General features: G+C 42.6%; 2 protein-coding genes across 14 annotated transcripts in view; one reads left to right on the top strand and one right to left on the bottom strand.

Moving 5' to 3' along the window:
- Nucleotides 1-14,862, bottom strand: part of LOC144324194 (uncharacterized) — a 580,701-nt gene extending 565,839 nt beyond the window's left edge. For 3 of the 4 annotated variants that reach the window (XM_077915487.1, XM_077915489.1, XM_077915486.1), the window contains exon 1: nucleotides 14,696-14,862. In XM_077915487.1, coding sequence (XP_077771613.1) covers nucleotides 14,696-14,808 — 113 coding nt within the window. In that variant the 5' untranslated portion in view covers nucleotides 14,809-14,862. The remainder of the gene's footprint in view (nucleotides 1-14,695) is intronic. The other variant, XM_077915490.1, reaches the window with a different exon arrangement.
- LOC144324197 (uncharacterized) overlaps nucleotides 1-19,503 on the top strand; it is a 258,348-nt gene that overhangs the window by 92,568 nt on the left and 146,277 nt on the right. The gene's annotated exons all lie outside the window — the stretch shown is intronic.

Here is a 19,503-nt window from a genome sequence, read left to right as displayed (position 1 = left end):
AATTCAAAATTGGCACGTTAGTCCTACTGGCTGTTTATGTGCCAGGATTTTTTTTTTTTTTTTTTACCATGCCAGAGCTGCAAACTGTGTACAGTACCCTGAAACAACTGAGCTCTTCTTATGTGTAAGGTGGAATTATGGGTAGTGAGGGATTTACTATATAGGAAATTCTGTTTTCTTTGTTTTAAGGAAATCAGTGTAATATATGTCCTAATGGCTAGTTAGGGAAATCACTTATTCTGGGTTTATTAAAAGGCTGAACTACATAATTTTACCTAAAGTAAGACTTGCAACAGTTAATCTGAGACACAGGAATGGCAAAGGTAAGCCAGAGCTTATAAATGTTCATTTCATCCAGGTGCACCTCACTTTAAACAATAAATGCATCCCAGGAGTGAAGTGAAAATAAAGTACTTATAAATTGAATCATATTTTAAATTAACTAGGGATACGGTTACTTAAAAGAGGCTTCAGCTGGTTCTTTAGGAATGTGGATGACCGATTTGCAATTTATCAGTTTATGAAATATGAATTTTCAGATGTCAAATTTGAAAGCAGAGTACATACATACACATAGTTACATGCGGGTATATATACTTACAACTATATGTCCTTAGAAATATTCTAAAAGTCACACAGTTAAAATCAAAGTAGAGCAAAGACACTAATGTTTAGCTTGATCCGTATGGATTTTCTGGGTTTAAAGGAACATATAAAATATTTGCTTGAATAAGGCTGTGTTAGAAAATGAAAAACAAAGGTTTCTGGAATTGCAGTTAGTTATCTGTGAAGTGGGAGTGCCGAGCAGTAAAACTCCGTGTCCACTTGGCTGCGACAATTAATATGGAGCTATTTTCAAGGTGGGATTATGGGCAATGGAACCTCTAGGGATGGGCTGTTTTGCCCATGCGTTAAATCCTCATTTTGTGTGAACTTAATGAAAAGATTGCAATATGTTCTGTCAATGGTTCCTAGAGCATGGAGATGTCTCTTTCTTTTTCCCCTGAGTAAATGTAGTGAGATTTGTGCAGCATTTTATGGATGGAAATGTAAAGAAAGTGTGTGCTTTTTACTTTGTTTAGAAGTCCTGAAGATAGACTTAAAATCATGTAGGGAAATGCAGTTGGTCTAAGGATGTAATATTGACTGGATGCACAATCAGTGGATTTGTAAACTTTGCTGTGTTTGGGGAAAACCTCTAACATTATAAAATATCAAGAAGAAAGAGTTGAGTTTTTCTATAGCATTTTAAATTAGGCATAGCTATTTTCAACAGAAGCTTGTTGGTCTGCTCTAAAAAAGTTTTTATTTATTATTCTAACTAATTTGAATTCACAAGTGTGGTGTGCTATAGCCAGAATAAAGACTTGCTTTGCACAGAAATGCTCAGATGCTGTAATACAGTCAAGCATATGCTTATCTTCTTTCGATAAAAGAGAGACTATTGAGGATAGCAAATGCACAATATTGCTAATAACAAAAAGCCCAGGGTAGAGTGGAAAGGAACACAAACCAACAGGTGAGGCACATTTGGCGTACCTGCCACTAGGTGCCCAGTCAGCTTCCAGGGGACGCTGGAAGCCCATATACCTTAGGTCCATCAGTGAGGAGGATCTGACTGGACCTAAACTATGTGAGGACATCTGCATGAAGCCAAAGGCTACTCAGAGGGTATACATGGCTCAGAGGTCTCACTCCCTTCACACCTCCCCAGTCCATAGCTTAGACAGGACCAAATTTGTTTTTCTTCAAGATTGTTGAAAGACACAGCACCTTGGGATTCCTGGGACCATAGAATTTCCAGGGTCTTAGCAAACAACTCAGAGGCTCTTCATAATTTGTACCAATGACCCAGCTACCTCACTGAATTCTGTTCTTATGTGGAATCCAGATTCTGAAATTTTGGAATTAAGTGGGTCTTGATTCAGTAGACCAGAGTTTGTTTTTGTTTTTAACACCATAGAATTCTTTAGGTAGAAGGAGATCTTAGAGATAAGCCAAATCCCTTCACATGAAGGTTAAGAAAGCTAAGGCCCAGAAAACTGATTTGACAGACCGCTGGCCAGTGGCCCAGCTATCGGTGGATCTTCATTCCAAGAGAAAGTAAATAACACAGTTAAGCTAAATGTTAGGTGCTGTACACATGTTACCTCATTTCATCCTCACAAAACCCCCAAGAGGAGTTTATCATCCCCATTCAGAGTAACACAAGTGAGATTTAAAACAGTTGACTACCTTGCCCCACATCCCATATCTTTAGGGCAGTTTGCTGAAAAATCCAGTCATCAAAATGGCCAATTTACCAAATGATGAATTTGAAGAATGGCCAGTTTTCTGAATTTACCAAGAACTTATTTCCTTTATTATTTTTACAGTAATTAATATTATCTGTAGTAGTTAAAGTTTTAGTCAACTGTTTGTTTTTACTTTGTCTTCATGACATTTTTTTAAATTTAAGTTTATATTTGTAACTGATATAGATCAAATTCGAGATCCTAACTACCCAATTCCTTATAAAATCCCTTCTGGGAATTTGTACTCCTTTCTACTGCTTATGATCTCTGCTTTCATCCTGAATCTTCCTGCAAACTAGTATTGAGTCAACATAACTTTCTGCATTCGATGAAATTTCTAGCAAACTGAGTTGCATGAAATGGTTCAACAGTCTGTGACGATGCCTCCAAGATTTCATTTGTTTAGTTTTAGCTTGGGTTTACTAGTTTGCTATATCATTTATGTCCCTGCAGTCCTGCAGCTCATTCATCAGCCAGACCTGCCAAATATCTTCCTGTTTGTTGCACATCTCAAGGACTTTAAAAATATTTAAACTACATGGCAAGTAATCCATTTAATTTATCTAGGTAGCAAATTTGTGAATCAAAAAGGGCAAAAAGCAATGGATCCAATTAAGTAAGTTGGGTGATAGAAACTTATCCTCATGATTTATAAAAATTCTTGAATTTAGAATAAGCACAACACTCTGATATGAAATAAATGAATGATAATTCCCCAAAGTCAGGGACCATATGAAAGAAAACATGGAGTACATTGAATTTTCAGAGCCTATCAAAGAATACAATGAAATGGCCCTGGTGAAAACAAAAATGAAGAGTTCAGACTGGAACTAAAACTATGAAATGGCCTCTCAAGCTGCTGTGGTCATCTCACTCCATGAGATCTGTGATAAACTTTAGAGAAACTTCATTGAAGGAAAGTGTTGATAAATCTGTGATTTTGTAAATTGGTCATTCTGTGAACTATTTGATAGGGGAATTGGATTGTGGTGAAGAAATGGTTTGGGGGGAAATAGCAATTCAAGGAATTAGTCCTTTAAAATGTGGTGTTTTGGGGGGACACACTGATATGCTTCTGATCACTGGATGGTAAATCATGGAAATGGAGTTTTGACTCCAAAACTAACATTCTAACCTCCATAGCCTTTCCAATTAACCACATAATTGGATATAAAGTGGAAAGATTTTTGAAGTTCCTTAAAGCCAAAGAAAAGAAATGTGGACTGAAAATTTTACATCACTGAAGAAGTTCTCTTGAAAAGTATTATAATAAGTATATTAAATCAAATCTCATAGTTGAGTTCAATGCAAATCCTGTACTATAGGTCCCAATAGTAGAGTGAGATATGGTGATTTTTGACTTGCCTAGTGAGAAAGCATTTTCCTTGATACCAAGAACCTTAATTTGAGCAAGACTCAAACATTTATATTCATATCATGTGGATCTGTCTGGCCACAGTTAATTTGAGCATGTCACTTTATTCCCTGTACAGAATATCTAAAGCTTTAAGGCAGATTCAGGGAGCCTTTTCTTCCTGAAACACAAACACTACACAACTCTCTCATTAACTGGAACTTTCACATCTGCACTGAAGTGAAAATAGAACCTAAAGCTCTGTCCTACCTCATGTATGTCAAACAGCACAGATTAGAGAAGGTGTGTTTGACAATGGCATTTTATTCGGGCTTGAGAGGGAAAGAGTTGGACAAGTGACAAATCTGCATAACCATGCAATAAAAATAATTGCAATGATGTTTAAAAGACACATGAATACTGATAAAGGCAAAATTTTGCCTGTTATTCATTTGACTTCACCCCAATTTGTCACAACCATTGAAAAGGTATGTCTCTACAACTTTAAGGATAAAACCAATTCCAAGTCTTCTGGAGCCACAGGTGGAATTGGGGGTGTGTTTCCAGGGGTGAGGGGAAGAGAAAAATAACTATTTGGTAGTATTTTTCAGGTTGAAAGGGTCTAGGCCAGTTCTGCTCACAGAAATATAATGTGAGCCACATATATATTTTTGAATTTTCTAGCTACATTTCAAAAAGTAAAGAACAGGTGAAATGTTAACCCCCAATGTAAGCAAAATATTAGCATTTTAACCTTATAATCAATGTAAACTATTAGTGAGCTATTTTACATGTTTTGCAGTAAGTCTTCAGAAATCCAGTATTTTACACTTATAGCACCACTCAATTTGGACTAACTACATTTCAAGCACTCAGTAGCCACATGTGGCTGTACAGTTACTGTATTGAACTGCGTGGGTCTGAATCCACAGTCTCACCTGAAAAGGGAAGATAGTGGTATTGGGTGATTCGGTCTGAATTGGACAGTGGTTTGTTTATTGCTGACTCTGAATGTTAGACTGCTGGAGGCTATAGACCAAGAGAGCACAATTACAGGACCCCTGAACTCTGGGCTCTAATGCAGACCTCGGTTAACTTGGAATTAACATTGCCAAGTTGTAAAATGTTTGGGCTATCCCCTAGTTTTTCTAAATACTTTCCTTTATATCTGAAGCCAAGTAGACAAGAAATAAAGGAACCTTCTTCTCTTCCCTGTACCCCAACTTTGGTCATCCTTAGTATTCTGCTATCTATCTGCCAGATTGTCCAGAACTGCCATTCCTGAGTGTGGTTATTTGCCTTTGTATTTTGACACACAGGGTAGAGGTGTCTCTACTCCAAACCTCTTGCTAGGCAGCTCTCCTCATAATACCCACTGAACAGTACTCCCTGCGTCCCCACACCTCCACCACCTGGCTGACTCCTGATTGCTGTGCGGAGTCCACTTCACTTTTACTTGCCCTGAAAATCCCAAGGCCACACCAAAAACCATCCAAGACTATCTCAGAGACCCAGACCCACTGCTTTTTCACCATGTCCTCATAACAAACACTGTGAGCTCTTATGCCACAATATTTGACTGTGGCTCTTACCCCCACAGTATTATCACATCTGCTTATTGTCCCTCTCCTTCCCCAAACTAGACAGTGAAAAAAAAGCATCTCCTTTACCTTTGTAGTTACACTGCCCAGTACAGAACCAGGTACTCAATAAAAGATGAAATATTGGAGAGTATATAGAAAATATAATCAAGTTCATTTATTCAAAGAATGTTATTTAAAAATGTACATCTAACATATTTTACAGCAAAAATGAATGTAATGTGCAACAGTTGCCTTCAAGTTCCAGGTGATGCACTAGTCGTTGAGGCCACAGAAGTGTGATACTACAGACTCTCAGAGATGGCAGTGAAGTAATGGTTAAGATGAAGGCTTCTCAAAGCCCTTACCTGGGGACAAGATCAAGCAGCTGGGGAAGTTATTTTAAAAGCAGACTCTGATTCTGGTGGTCAGGGGCATGGCCTCAGATTCTGCATTCCTAACAAGCTCCCAAGTGCACTTGTAGTCCAAGGATCCCACTTTATTTATTTATTTATTTATTTATTTATTTTTAAGGATCCCACTTTAAATAGGAATGGATTATGGCCTAGGAGTCAGGAGACCTGAAATTTAACTCTGACTCCTACTGTATGGATATGAGTCATTACTCTCAATATTGCCAGATCTGCTTGTTCAACTCTTAAAGTGCCTGGGAGTAGAGAGTAGATGATTCCTGTCATAATAAACTCTGCATTCCACAATATCCTTAGTTTGGTCTGCCTGCAGAGGATGACACGGTCTAAAGTAGTAGTTCTCAGTTTGGGTTGCTCCTGAAAATCACCTGGAGCTAATTTCAAAATGCTGACGCCCAGATCACCACCCAAACCTATCACCTTAGAATCTCGGCAGGCAGGGGCCAGGCATCAGTATTTTTAAATTCCCAGGGCTGAGAACTACTAAGGTTAGTTACTAGCGGTATGTTGATTATTAACTCAATTGATTGGTGTTAATGAGGTCAGAGATAAGCAAATGATGCTCCCTTGCCAGATAACTTTTTCTGTTGGCAGTACTCCATGCCATTATTGGTACAAATACTATTTCCAACACTAAAAAGGCAACACCGAACACAGGCCTTGATGCGTATAATTGTGCATAGAAGAAAAGCTGGGCCAATACCATAAAGAAGCCAAACTTCCCAACTTCTGCAGTCACCCCCTTGACCCATGAGATCAAAATGAAAACAGGATTTTTTTCCAATGGAAAATAGCAAAACCAGTGTCCAAGAAGCCACTGGATATTTTTGCCTTGCTAATGCAGTCCTATCCTAGGTTCTTTTCAAATTAGTTTTTAGATTTGAAAGTTTTAAATGAAAAACACTTTAAAACTATACTTAGTCAAAAAAAAAAAAAAATCCTTTATAATTCTCACCACATCTCTTTGGGCTAGGTTAAGAGAGAAACATCCAAACTTGTAGTCTATACTTTTAAGATATCTTAGTTTCAAACCTGTTGGTGTCTTTAATTTTTTTTAGATTGGTTGAAGTAAGAAAGAAAAAAAGAACTGGATTCTTTTATTCAACTCAAGTAATGAGTTGCTTTGTAGCACAGCAGTAGCATTTGTCACTAAAATACTGATTTTTTTTTCCCCCTTTAATTAGTTTTTTGCTTTGGTCAAAGTATGTTGCTCATATTAAAAAAAAAAGATTATTTGTTTAAGAAATTTATCAACAAATAGCTAAGGGGTACATACTACATCCAAAACATTCTTGGACTTGAGAGGCAAAAATATATGATGTCCTATTATCTTCAAAGGCCTGAGAACCTGAGGGGATTAAACTTACATTCTATGAAAAAGATAGCAAAAATTATGGACAAAAAAATAAGAAAAGCTAAAATAGTAGCTTTTAAGTGTTCAGAGAAGAGAGATTCCCTCACTTCCAGCAGGGATGGGCTATTGCAAAGCTAAATAGAGAAGGGAAAGATTTTACCTAAACCTTGAAGGATGAGCAGAGATTAGATCATTAGTCCAGGAAAAGAAAATCTGTGACCAAGAGCATGAAGAAAGGAAAGTATAAGATGGGCTTAAAAATAGTAATGAAAAAAAAAAAAAAAGTAATGAGACCAGTAAAGAGATTAATGAGACAAGAGTGTTTGACCTGGATCAGGTGAAAAGTTCCACATTATCTAGGCTTAGACTGAAAGGGTTAAAAAGACTATCAATTAAGCAAAAACATAGTTAAGCAAATTGGATTAGTTCTTCTGTTCTCAAGGGACGGGGTTAAGTTGGTATGAGTTGACAAAGGTGAGGTGATAAGGGGCCACAATGAAGGCACCTAAAGGCTAGAGTAGGGATTTTTATTTTAAAATTTTCCTATAGGTAATGGGAAATTGATAAAGACTTTTGTCTGTTTGCTTGCTTACTTGTCTGTTTTAAGTAACACAACAAAAGCCATGCTTTCCGGAAGATGAACTTTGAAGCCATAGACAGCGCAAACTGGAGTGGAACAGAACTTGAGGTGGAAGAGTGGGTTAGGAGTAGCAATGTGGAGAAGCTGATCTGAATTGTAGCAATAGAAAGGGGGAGGTACCGGGGAAATTATGGAGAAATGATAAAAAGTAGAACTTGCTGACGAATAAATCTGACAGGTGCCCCTTGGTGTTCCATACATAAACTCCCAACATTCACTTCACTCTGAAGCCTGCTTGCTGTGAACACCTGTGATCCTGCTTGAGGTCTTCAGCCTGGCTGGGAGAACATGGGTCCCCCATGTGATGGACGTGCCAGGAGCAAAGAGAGAATATGACGGATGTGGTGGATGAGTGCTACAGATTCCTCACCCCTCCGCTGGAATAATTCCTAGGTCTACATTATCCTTCAGAGTAGCCCCAATGGGATTAAACTTCAATTCCCCAGTAGCAACTTGCTTGAGAAGGTACCATTTCTTGCCTTTCTTTCATTCCTTATCCCCTTTCCCCACTCCCTCCTGGGCATTTCTTGGTGTCACTCCCGGATAAACTTGTGGCACTGACAGCCTTGCCTTGGTTTCTGTTGCAGAGGTCCCTAAATTAACAGTTAAGAAGAAATAGAATTAAAAACTGGCAGATTGATGCCCCCCACCCCGCAAAGATGTTCACACCCTAATCCTAAGAATCTGTGAATGTGATCCTTTTTGTGGCAAAGGGAACTTTGCAAATGTCTATGAAATGGGGACTAGCCAGGCATGCCCAATCCAATCACCTGGATCCTTACAAGCAGAGAACTTTTCCCAGCTGGGGTTAGAGGGAGATGTGACTTTGGAAGAACAGTCAGAATGATGCAACATTGCTGGCTTTGAAGATGGTAAAAGGAAGCCAGGAGCCAATGAATGCGGGTGCCTGTAGAAGCTGGAAAAGGCAAGGAAATAGATGTTCCCCTAGAGCCCTGAGAAAGGAATGTAACCCTACTGACCCCTTTGACCGTGGTCCAGTGAGACCCATGTCAGAATTCTGACCTATAGAACTTTGAGAAAAAAGGGACGCCTGGGTTGAGCATCTGCGTTTGGCTCAGGTCGTCATCCCAAGGTCCTGGATTCAAGTTCCATACCAGGCTCCCCGCAGGGAGCCTGCTTCTCCCTCTGCCTATGTCTCTGCCTCTCTCTGTGTCCCTCGTGAATAAATAAATAAAATTTAAAAAGGAACTGTAAGATAATAAATTTGGGTCATCCTAAGCAATGAAGTTTGTAGTCATTTTTAGGAATAGCAATAGAAAATTAATTTTAAATTACCGGCTACTGAAATTTTGAAGTAGTCCTAAAAAGTGAAATAAAACAGAAGACATTGATATTTTTTAAGAGATGCTTGTTTGAATGTTCAATATGTTGAGTTCTCTGTGTGTTCTTGATACTATGATATTCTTAGATATTCACAGAGACTCTTGTATATATGTAGTATCACTCTTCCACTAATTATGAGAGGGGAAAGATGTTTGATATTTGTTGTGGGGTTTTTTTTAGCCAGGAAGTTGTCATTTAATCAGTTCTATTAAATTGTATGTGATGCCTTCAAGAAGATATAATTTTCAAAATGTGTTGGTAATAGGAGAAATGCTGGCAATTGATAATAAAATATCATTGTCAACCTCACTTTCCAGGGCTCAGTTTCACCTGGGCTAAATTTAGAAGCTTTCATTTGGAAAGGATGATTTCCGTGACAAATGTGTTATATGAGTACATTCTTTGAATTTAAAAATTTCATTGAGTTGTGGCAACACACACAAGGGCTTGAATTATGAATTTTGACACATTAATTCAGAGCCACTTAAAGTAGCTTCCAGTGCATTGTTCAAAATGCATAACCCCGGACACACAGTTTTATTTGAGCATATAGTTCTTGCTTTCAAATGCTACACCTTTGGAATATTATGGATGTTTTATTACATTCTAATCCTGTAGTTTCTTTGGGTCACTCCATGTTTTAACAGCCCTTGCCTTTTCCCACTCTGTCCCATCCAGTCTTTGCAGCCGCATCCAATCCTTAGCCCTCCCCACAAGACGTGCATAACAGGGACACGATTGATTGTTAAAAACTCTTAAGCCACTGGTGAACTGGATTTGGCAAGGGGGTTGGGTCTGCCTCTACACAGAGTTCTGGGGTAATGTCCACACCTTCACCTGGTGTCCTTCACATAAAACCTACCTACTTTCTGATTCATCTTCTGGCTGAAGGCTGGTACTAATGGAGCCCAGTGGTGACCCAGGCTGGAGCCTGGGTTGCTCCGAAGAGTTCCTCCAGCCTCTTCCCCTGACAAGATTCTGCTTCCACTAGCTCTTCTACTAACTGGCACAGAGCTTTCTGGTATGTGCATCTGGAAGTCCAGAGATGATGAGCCCTGCTGCTGCTTTGAAACCCTGCCTTCCCTTGATGCAGGGTTAGGCTTGCTCTGTGGCCTTGGTTGCTTACATTGCTGCTGCTTCGGAGGTGAGTGGGTGTGAAAATGGGGAAAGGATCTTTTCTGCTGCCCTACTTTGCTTTCCACAGCCTCTGACTCATCACAGCAGCCCCCCCCCCCCACTCCAGCTCCAAGCACAGAGCATACCTCCAATCCACCTTAATTAAATTAAATTCTTAGTTTCTTTTTTTAAAACCTTATCTATCTACAGATTGTCAATGCCAAATGTTTTGCTTTTACTTCTCCCTTGCTCACAATATACCATTCATAATAAAAATAAGCTCTTGCCAAACAAATTTTAAATAACTCACTTTATATGTATATGTTACAGGGGCAAAGCCAATCATATTTTTACCTATTACAGATTCAGTTCAATCACTTCAGTGACAGGATAGGACAATAAATGTTGCTGCTCTCTCTGGTGGGCAATGTAGTCCAGTGTTTCAGAGAGGAATCTGCTTTCGAGCACATCCTCTAACTACAGATATGACACCAGATGCACAGCCCCCCTCCAAAAAAAGAAAAAAAAAATCCTCTAAATACCAAGATAATTTGTAGAAGGGCTATATGGTTACAAAAGCATTTTGGCAGGGCTTAAGAAAATGAAATAAGGGAGAAAGCAAGTGCAAAAGACATTGAATTTCAAGTAAGAATGGGCGCAAACACTTTAAAGCCAAAAATAATCTGTGTACCCTGGAGCTTGGGGACCGTCTGCCTCGGCAGATCACAATCCTATAGCCATGTGTCCCCAGACGACTAAAAAAGATGATTCAAGAGGATTACCTATTGGTGCAGGCTTTTAATGCTGACAAATGTGGCTCATTTTGGAGGCAGGTGCCCTCCACGGCTTTTATTTGCAATGGAGTTTCTAAGGTAGTTAATGCTACTTTAATTCCATTTCTACTAGGATCCTATTTTCTCAGGGACTTGGTCTTGCAAACCAAAGATATGCCAACCATGGTGCCTTTCAAGAATGTCATTTCTGAGACATTCTTCTTTAAAATTATCTGCGACACCCTCTTCTTCCTTCTTCACCCTCCTACAAGCTTGCCTTTCATTCCTAACCCCTGATCAATGCTACCCACCTAAGGTCATCAGTGATCTCCTCTTTTCCAAATTCAGTGGCCTCTCGATTCAGGGGACCAATGCTTTGACTTTGAAACTATCAGGCTTCCTTGAGCCTTCTTAGCATTGATTTTAGAGATTAGAGAGATAGATAGATATCTCTATATATATCTCCTAATTCTCCTATTTTATCTATAGAATAACTCTTGGGTTTAAGTCTTTTGGTTTTTTATTTCATTTCAATAAATGTTTACCAAGTATTCAATTCAAAAACCTCTACCAGAAAGTACTGCTCCTTTTGCGACAGCTGACAGGACACTGAGTTTTGAATAAAGTACCACATGAAAGAAACAATCTATACAACTCCTAATCTGGCATGGGATTGGAAGTATCAATTTTGCAAGCGTTTTAAGCAGTTTTCCCAGCATTACTGACACACTGATTACCAAATAGATTAAAGAGTAATCACTGATTCACTGATGATACCCCATTCTATCAGGATTCCAGCTACATTGGAATATTCTAGAAATTTCAGGAAGGTCAAGGAAAAAGAAACACAGCAGGGATTTAAAAATGCAAATTTTAGACTGATTTCTAACATATACCAATTACGGATGCGTGCCTCCTGGGGGGCCTAATATTCACACTTTCCAGTAGGTAAAGTCTAGGCTTAGGCATTGCCTACAGAGAGAGCTATTCCTAGCCTGCAAGTTATGAAAATCATCACTGGAAGTCTAAATATCATGTGTTAAATTTGACCGTCACTCAAATGCACAAAGAAGACTAAGAGGGTCACGGTCCTAGCTACTAACGAGAAGGATGTTGATTTTAAGTCTGTAATGTGTAGATTTATATGTACTTTTCCACTTGGCAATAGTGCTTCTAATTGGATATTTTTGTGTAAGTTGCAAAATCTTTAATCAGATAACGTTTTGCATCCCAAAATCATATACAGTTATGGTATTGAATTTTCTTTTCTCTACAAAAGGGTTTATTTAACCTCTTTAGTTAAAAATAATTTAAGGCCATGATGAATATTGATTAACCTTGGGAACCAAAGAGTAAACATAAAAACAATTCTGTACTCTAAAGTTCAGGTTTAACAATGTGCTAATAGCCCATAATGAAGATAGCAGCCATCAGTTAATCAACCCATTAAGTTGGGATCAGGAGTGTCAACTCAAGTGCAATCTACTAATTTACTGACCCTTAATGGGTCAGCAAGATCTATAACCCAAAGACTGATCTTTCTGCTTCTGTTAAAGTCGCTTTGGAGGCCAATCCACTTCTTTCCATGATTATGATCTCTGACCTGGTTTGGGCAGGAAGTCAACATAAAATCCATTTATGAGAATGTGCCTAGGGTTACTGAGTAATGGAATCTCAAGCTAACTAGTGAGTTCAGTGTCCGGGTAGAAGCTCTTTATGGAAGCACCAACTTTGTTTTTCTAATGTCCACACAAGGGTGAAAATAAACATGTACACTCTTGAGAACTTCTGACTCCAGTAAGTTCTAGGTTCTTCAGTAAGCTAAGTCTTTCCACCCACTCTCCTTGCTGTATTGCTGTGTGAGTAAATTTCAGTTTTTTTGAAATGTCAACAGGTTAAAAAGAACTGAGTAGCGAGATGGCATGGTATCAGGCTATGCCTGCCCAATAATAACTGCAAAAATAAGTACTGCTTTATTAAAGATGTAGTGTGTTGTATTGAAAGTTGCTTTAGTGATCAACAAGCAAAAGATAGGTATGATTTGGCTGATTCTAATATATGAGAATCCATGCTCCAGTGTGCTACTTTCAAGGGGAAGGAGATAAAAAGTAGAACACCTTCTTCTAATTGGACCTTGCAGAGGGTGTAACAATAATTATGAATCAACAAATTCATTCACTTGAATTGTATCTGTACAGAAAAGATAGAATGACTGCTATAATACAAGAAGGGTTTTTTTTTGGCTTCTTTTAAACATCAGCATTTTCTTTTTCAGGTGATAAAGTAATTTATTTTACTACGCATTACAATGTCCATTAGCAACCTGCCAGCCCTGTGATGTCAGAGACTCAAATGGATGTGTGCAAGAGATGCAACTGGGCTAGGTTCTGATGCCCTGGTCCCCAGCCAAGCCTGTGCCCCGGCTGCTTAAATGCGACCAACCCCAGTCCTGCTCTGGCAGTCAGTCCTTGGCTGTGAACTCCGCCCCCCCCACCCCCCCACCCCCGCCCCCAGTAGGACACAAACATAAAACATGAGATATTCACTGAGGTTCTGGAAAGGGGAAGCAAGAAAAAAAAAAAAAAAAGGAAAAAACTGAAATGCACTAAACATTGAAAAAAAAAAAGTTTTATTGAAAGGAAAAGTGAGATGAACTTGGCGACCTAAAGATTGGCTTTTCGCTCTGCAAAGGAAAATGCGTCCGCTGCATGGCTGCAAGCCGGTGATGCTCCAGGGATTCCCGCAAAGGGAAACCATGTTTCCTGGGAGAAGAGGGAGCCTCCTCCGTAGTTGGTGACATTGCCCCCTCCCCCCTCCCCATTTGTTGCCTTTGTTTTCCTCCCCTGTCATTAGCCAACCTCCCCGTACCGCGGTGCCAACCTTAGCACAAAGACACTCTAAAAGCCTCTGTAGGGAAAAGACAGTTCTCCCCGACGGGGGAAAGGGAAGTGCGCCCCGGGCCCGGGGCCGAGGAGCTGGGGCCGCTTGGAGCCCCTGGGGGGGCTCTTCCCCGGCGCGGGAGGCTCCGGCCACTTCAGCCTGCGGAGGTGACCTGGCTCGGGGTCCCGACCTCAAGGCCGGCCAGTCAGAGAGACGCAGGGAGAGAGAGATCGAGAGAGGGAGGGAGAGATCGAGAGAGATCGCGAGGTCAAGAGAGAGATCGAGATCGAGAGATCAGGAGAGATCGAGAGATCGAGAGAGAGGTCAAGAGAGATCGAGAGAGATCGAGAGATCAGGAGAGAGCGAGAGAGAGCGAGAGAGATCGCGAGGTCAAGAGAGAGATCGAGAGAGATCGAGAGAGATCAAGAGAGATCGAGAGAGAGGTCGAGAGAGGTCGAGAGAGATCGAGAGAGATCGAGAGATCAGGAGAGAGCGAGAGAGAGAGAGCGAGAGAGAGCGAGAGATCGAGAGGTCAAGAGAGAGCGAGAGAGATCGAGAGAGAGCGAGAGAGATCGAGAGAGATCGAGAGGGAGGTCGAGGGGGGGCGCGAGGGCCGGGGGCCGGGGCGGGAGAGCGAGGGCGCCCGCGGAGGCTGCGCAGGAGGCCCCCGCCCCGGCCCCCGCCCCGGCCCCTGCGGAGCGCCCCGGGGCCGCGCTCCCGCCCCTCCCCACCCCGCCCCACCCCTCCCCACCCCTCCCCACCCCTCCCCTCCCCTCCCCTCCCCTCCGGGCGGCGCGGCGGAGGTGCGGCGGGGCCCGCGGCGGAGGTGCGGGGGCAGGGGCGGGGCGGGGCGGGGGCCGCGGGGGGAGGGGCGGGGGCGGGGGCGGGGGCGGGGGGCGGCGCGCGGCGGGCAGGCGGGCGTCACTTACCGGCCGGGGCGCGGGGGCAGCTCGCCGACTCCTCGGGCCGCGGCGGGCGGGGCGGGGCGGGGCGGGCGGGGCGGGGGCGGCGGGCGGCGCTGCCAACGTAAACAGTCCGCCATGATCTCTTTGTTTCGCTAATTGAACCTGCCGCCGCCTGCGGTCCCGGCGCTCCGCGTCTCCCTCCCCCCCTTCCCCCCGCGCTCTCCGGCGTTGGCTTACTCGTCGCCCCCCCCCCAGTCTTTCCCTCTTTCTCCGGTCCCCGAAGCGGCCTTGGGGGAGGTCGAGGCGCGGGCCGTGGGCGCGGAGTGCGTGCTGGGCTTTAGGAGCACCGGGGGGCGCCCTCCCGACGCCCGGGCTGCGGCGCCGCCTGGGGGTGCCTCGGTCCCCCCGTCCCCCCCGTCCCCCCCGTCCCCCCCGTCCCCCCCGTCCCCCCCGTTGGGCTCTCCTCCGTGGAAGGCGCCGCACAAACGCGGGCGACCTGCCGGTGACCGTCCTCGCCGCCGGGCCGTCGGGTCCCCAAGTTCGCGGGCGGACTCGGACACCTGCAGCCCGACCGGGGCGCGCGCCTCCAGGGAGCGGGGCCGCCGCCACCCGGGGGGACCCGGGGCCGCCTCAGCTCCCCTAGGGAGACACCTGTGTGACACGCGCACACGCACACGCACACGCACACGCTCCGAACTAGCACCAACACGGCGGACAGCTCCCAGGAGGCTGCGGCTCTGCGGCCTGGCCTCTGCGGGAGCCTGTGGTCCCTCTTGGGGGGCGGGGGTTAGACGGGCTCGAAACTGGGACTCCTCCAAGTAGTTGGGTCCCGGCGGGCGGGAAGGCTCGGCACCCCGCTCCTGCGTGTTTCTGTGGGTGCAGCTGCGTTCCGTCGCCAGGTTGCATCATAGTAGGGGCAGGCATCCTTTAAGGTCTGTTCTCAAGGTGGATGGATGTTGAGACTCGGGGGTAATCCAAGACAGAGAAATTCTAGGGTTATGGCTTCACTTATTAAAAAAAACAAAAACACCAAAAACCTACTCCTTCATTCCTATTTATCACCACCATATCGCCGGCACCAAAGATGATTCGATATTTTAATTCATAAAGAGGATCGAAAGGCATCTGCATCTTGCAGTGAAACTGTCTCCTAAGTTATCGTCAGAATTAAGCTCATTAAAAGAAGTTCTTGCCTCACCTGCGCTTATCCCGCGTGGGGAGAGCGCTATTGAATAAAGTAACGTCACCCTCAGAGGTTGGGGCCAACTGTTTACAGGTCACATACTATATCGATTGTACGTGGAAAAGGACCACCTGATCCAACCCTAAGAGAAGTGAACTATAGGCCAGTCACTGTGGTGGTTTTAACCACTAGGTCAATGAATAAATAGGAGTTCAAGCATCCTGATCATATAGAAAGAGAAAAAAGAAAGGAATTGTATTGCCAAGCAATGGAAATGACCCCCATCAGACTCCCTATTTACACATGGCTTTAGTCTTACTCCCTCTGGAAAGTTCAACAGAAGTTATAGTCATTTTTTTCATACATGTGTTACTCTCTCTGCCATGCTAAATTTTACAGATTTCCCCCAATTCTAAGTTAAACTTGATCTTATGAAACCCACCTTGATATTTACCCTCTCCCAATGATTGTACCTTCTCTTGGCATCAGATATCAAACTCCTGAGCTTCGGGACTGTGTGATCGAGGCCTTTGAATAGGGGACTCTGATACTAAGTATATGAAAAAATCTTTTTTTAATTGATGTACAAAAATTAGACTTAAGGAGCCATAGTTTCACTTTTAACAGGTCAGATGGAAAAAACAAATATGCTTTGCGTTAATTAATTTAATAATTTTTAAAGAAGTATTGATTGATTAGAGAGCAGCAGCCCCATGAGCAGAATGAGGGGCAGAGGGAGAGGGAGACAGAGAATGTCACGCAGACCCCCTGCTGAGCACAGAGCCTCACAACCCTGAGATCATGACCTGAGCTGAGATCAAGAGTTGGGTGCTTAACCGACTAAGTCACTCAGGTGCCCTGTTTTGCATTAATTTAAAGACCTGGCCTGCTTAGGTAGAATCGTTGATCCTTATTGACATTAATTTTTCCTAATACAGTTGAATTTTGTATATTTGCACTATTTTCCTGTCTCCTCAGATTCATTTCATGGGCTGCTTGCCATGAAGTGAGATTTGCCTGGGAAGTTGGAGGGAGAGGGTCAAGGGGAGCTGTTCTTGAGTCTGTTCCAAATTCTCAGCTCTCTCCTTAACCAGATGTATTAGAAAAACTCAGCCTTCCACTTCCACTTCACTCTCACAAGGCTACCACACTCACAACACTTCACTTCTGACACTTCTGGTCACCAGATATGTATGGGGTTTTCCCATACCAAGCAATGCTTCCGTGACATCAGCTGGGTGTTCTAAAATTTCAGTCAACTCTCATACTGTCTACCTGGAGATAGCATCAGGTTCCCCCACAGATTGAGGGCTCAGTCCCATGAGGCTGCCTCTATCCCATTTCAGATGCCCATTGCAAGTAGTAGGTTCCCTGGTTACTCACAATTTCTCTCTGATTTGGCTACAAATCGGAGGTTCCTGTGACCTCCTTCCCCTTTGGATTCAATTCATTTACTAGAGCAGCTCACAGAACTCAGAAAAATGTTCTCTTACTTTTAGCAGTTTATTAAAGGATCTACATGAATGGCTAGATGAAGAAATACATATGGCAAAGTCCTAATTGTAGTAGTTTCTGTCCTTGTGGAGTTGGGATGTGCCATTTTCCCAGTGTAGTTGTGTTTGCGAACCTAGAAGTTCTCTGAACCCTGTACTTTTGAGATTTTAATGGAAGCTTCATCACAGAGGCGAGGCGGATCATGAACTCCATTTTTTTAAAAAGATTTATTTATTCATGAGAGACACACAGAAAGTGGCAGAGATATAGGCAGAGGGAGAAGCAGGCTCCATGCAGGGAGCTCGACGTGGGACTCGATCCTGCATCCCTGGATCATGCTCCGAAGGCAGACGCTCAACCACTGAGCCACCCAGGAGTCCCGATGAACTCCATTTTCATCCCTTCTCGAGAGAATGAGGGCAGCACTGAATGTTGCAAGTATGTAATCATGGCTTCATCCTTCCAAAGAGTAGCCCCTATGTGTATCCAGGAGCCCACCCAGAATCACCTCCTCAGTAGGAGAGAAGTTGCTCCTAATCCTCTTGTCACTTAGGAATATACAGGTCAGGGACAAAGTCAAAGACCAAATATTTTAAAAAAAGAGATTTTTCCTAGTGCTCTTTTCGCTTAAGGAGTTTAGGTGCCCTGGGTTGGGAATAAGAGTCAGAGACCAATATTTATATTTCTTAATATTTCATCCCAGGTAAGGTCACATTATAGATTTGCACATGTGTGTCTTCACTCCGTTATTAGTTAATAGCATTCTTTAAGTCTTCATGCCTAATAAACAATGGTATACCAGACACTTGTTAAAAATGATGAAATTATTGAAAACTGATACATAGCTGGACTCTTTCGTTTTTTATGGTAGTCTGTTACATTGCTGGCCTCCAATTAATCACATCCTCCCGTATCCACACCCTTGTATAGTCCTGCCTAACTATGGCTTTAGCCATGTGAATTGCTTTGGTCACTGGAAAGTGTGATATAAGTAGAATCTCAATAAGCCCTTGCATGTTGGGGCTTATCCTTTTGGAATGTTCCATTGTGGAATTTTTAAACCTTGAAAGAAACATATTCTGCTAAAGAGAGAGGCCACATGGAAGAGAACCGAGACACCCCAGCCCAGTTACTAGCTAAATTCAGTGACAGGAGTGATCTCAGCCAACAGTACATGGAGCAGAATAATTGTCCAGTCAATTCTTGGAATCATGATGATAAATAATTTTCTTTTCAAGTGACTAAGTTTTGGAGTGGTCTGTTACGCAGCAGTCGATAACTGATTCAGCTCTTACCAGCTTCAAAGACTACAGTCGTGGTCATGTTACTGCTGGAGCAAGAATTTGTCAAAAGAATGTAGGGTGGAGGGACAGAGGCTCTGAACAACTGGTAGAGTTTTACAGAACTAGAACTTCATTTGTCACCTCCTGGAACTCTATGACACCGCAATGATGTAATAGCCAACTGGTGACTATCTTCATGTTCTCACTTTAGAATTAAGATCTTTGAGGCATTGAAGCTAAGAGGTCAAAAGGCACAACTCTCCTGCATTCAAATCCCAGCTCTGCCCAAGTGACAAAACAGGGTCAATGAAAAAATAAAAATATACGTTTTTTTCCACCAGGAAATTATTCAGATGAGACCAGGAATGAGAAGAGATAATGAGTAACGTTTGGAAATTTTGGACTGAGACACAAACCAAATACATGCAAGTTTTTGACCAACATGTCAAATTATCTCCCCATATACGAGAGTCCTTGGTTGTGAATAAGGCGCCTAAAGATCTGGGTCCTATCATCTTTGAGTTGGTTTTCTGTGTTTGCTGCTGATGCAAATCCACACATGCCCGTTATCTGGATTACAAATGCAGATGGGATTGAGCAAGAGAATAACGATGTCTCAGCATGGCAAATGACCAAGTTTGCTAAGCTTGAGAATTTGGAGCAATGCTTTGTCATCAAAAGATGAATTTTCTCAAACTTCTAGATGCTCAAAATTGTATATAACCATGAAATACTGTGCACTTATAAATTAATCAAATCTATAATGTCAATAAGATCTAAATTGACCAATTAATTTTGTGTGATAATGTTTTGCCTAAACTGACTTACCTCTAGCCTCCTAAAAATGGTACTGGTGATTACTAGCATTTCTA

The sequence above is a fragment of the Canis aureus genome, chromosome 11, assembly GCF_053574225.1.
Source record: "Canis aureus isolate CA01 chromosome 11, VMU_Caureus_v.1.0, whole genome shotgun sequence".
Lineage (NCBI taxonomy): Eukaryota > Metazoa > Chordata > Mammalia > Carnivora > Canidae > Canis > Canis aureus.
The sequence above is the reverse complement of the archived record's forward strand: the minus strand, read 5'-3'. Positions and strand labels throughout refer to the sequence as shown.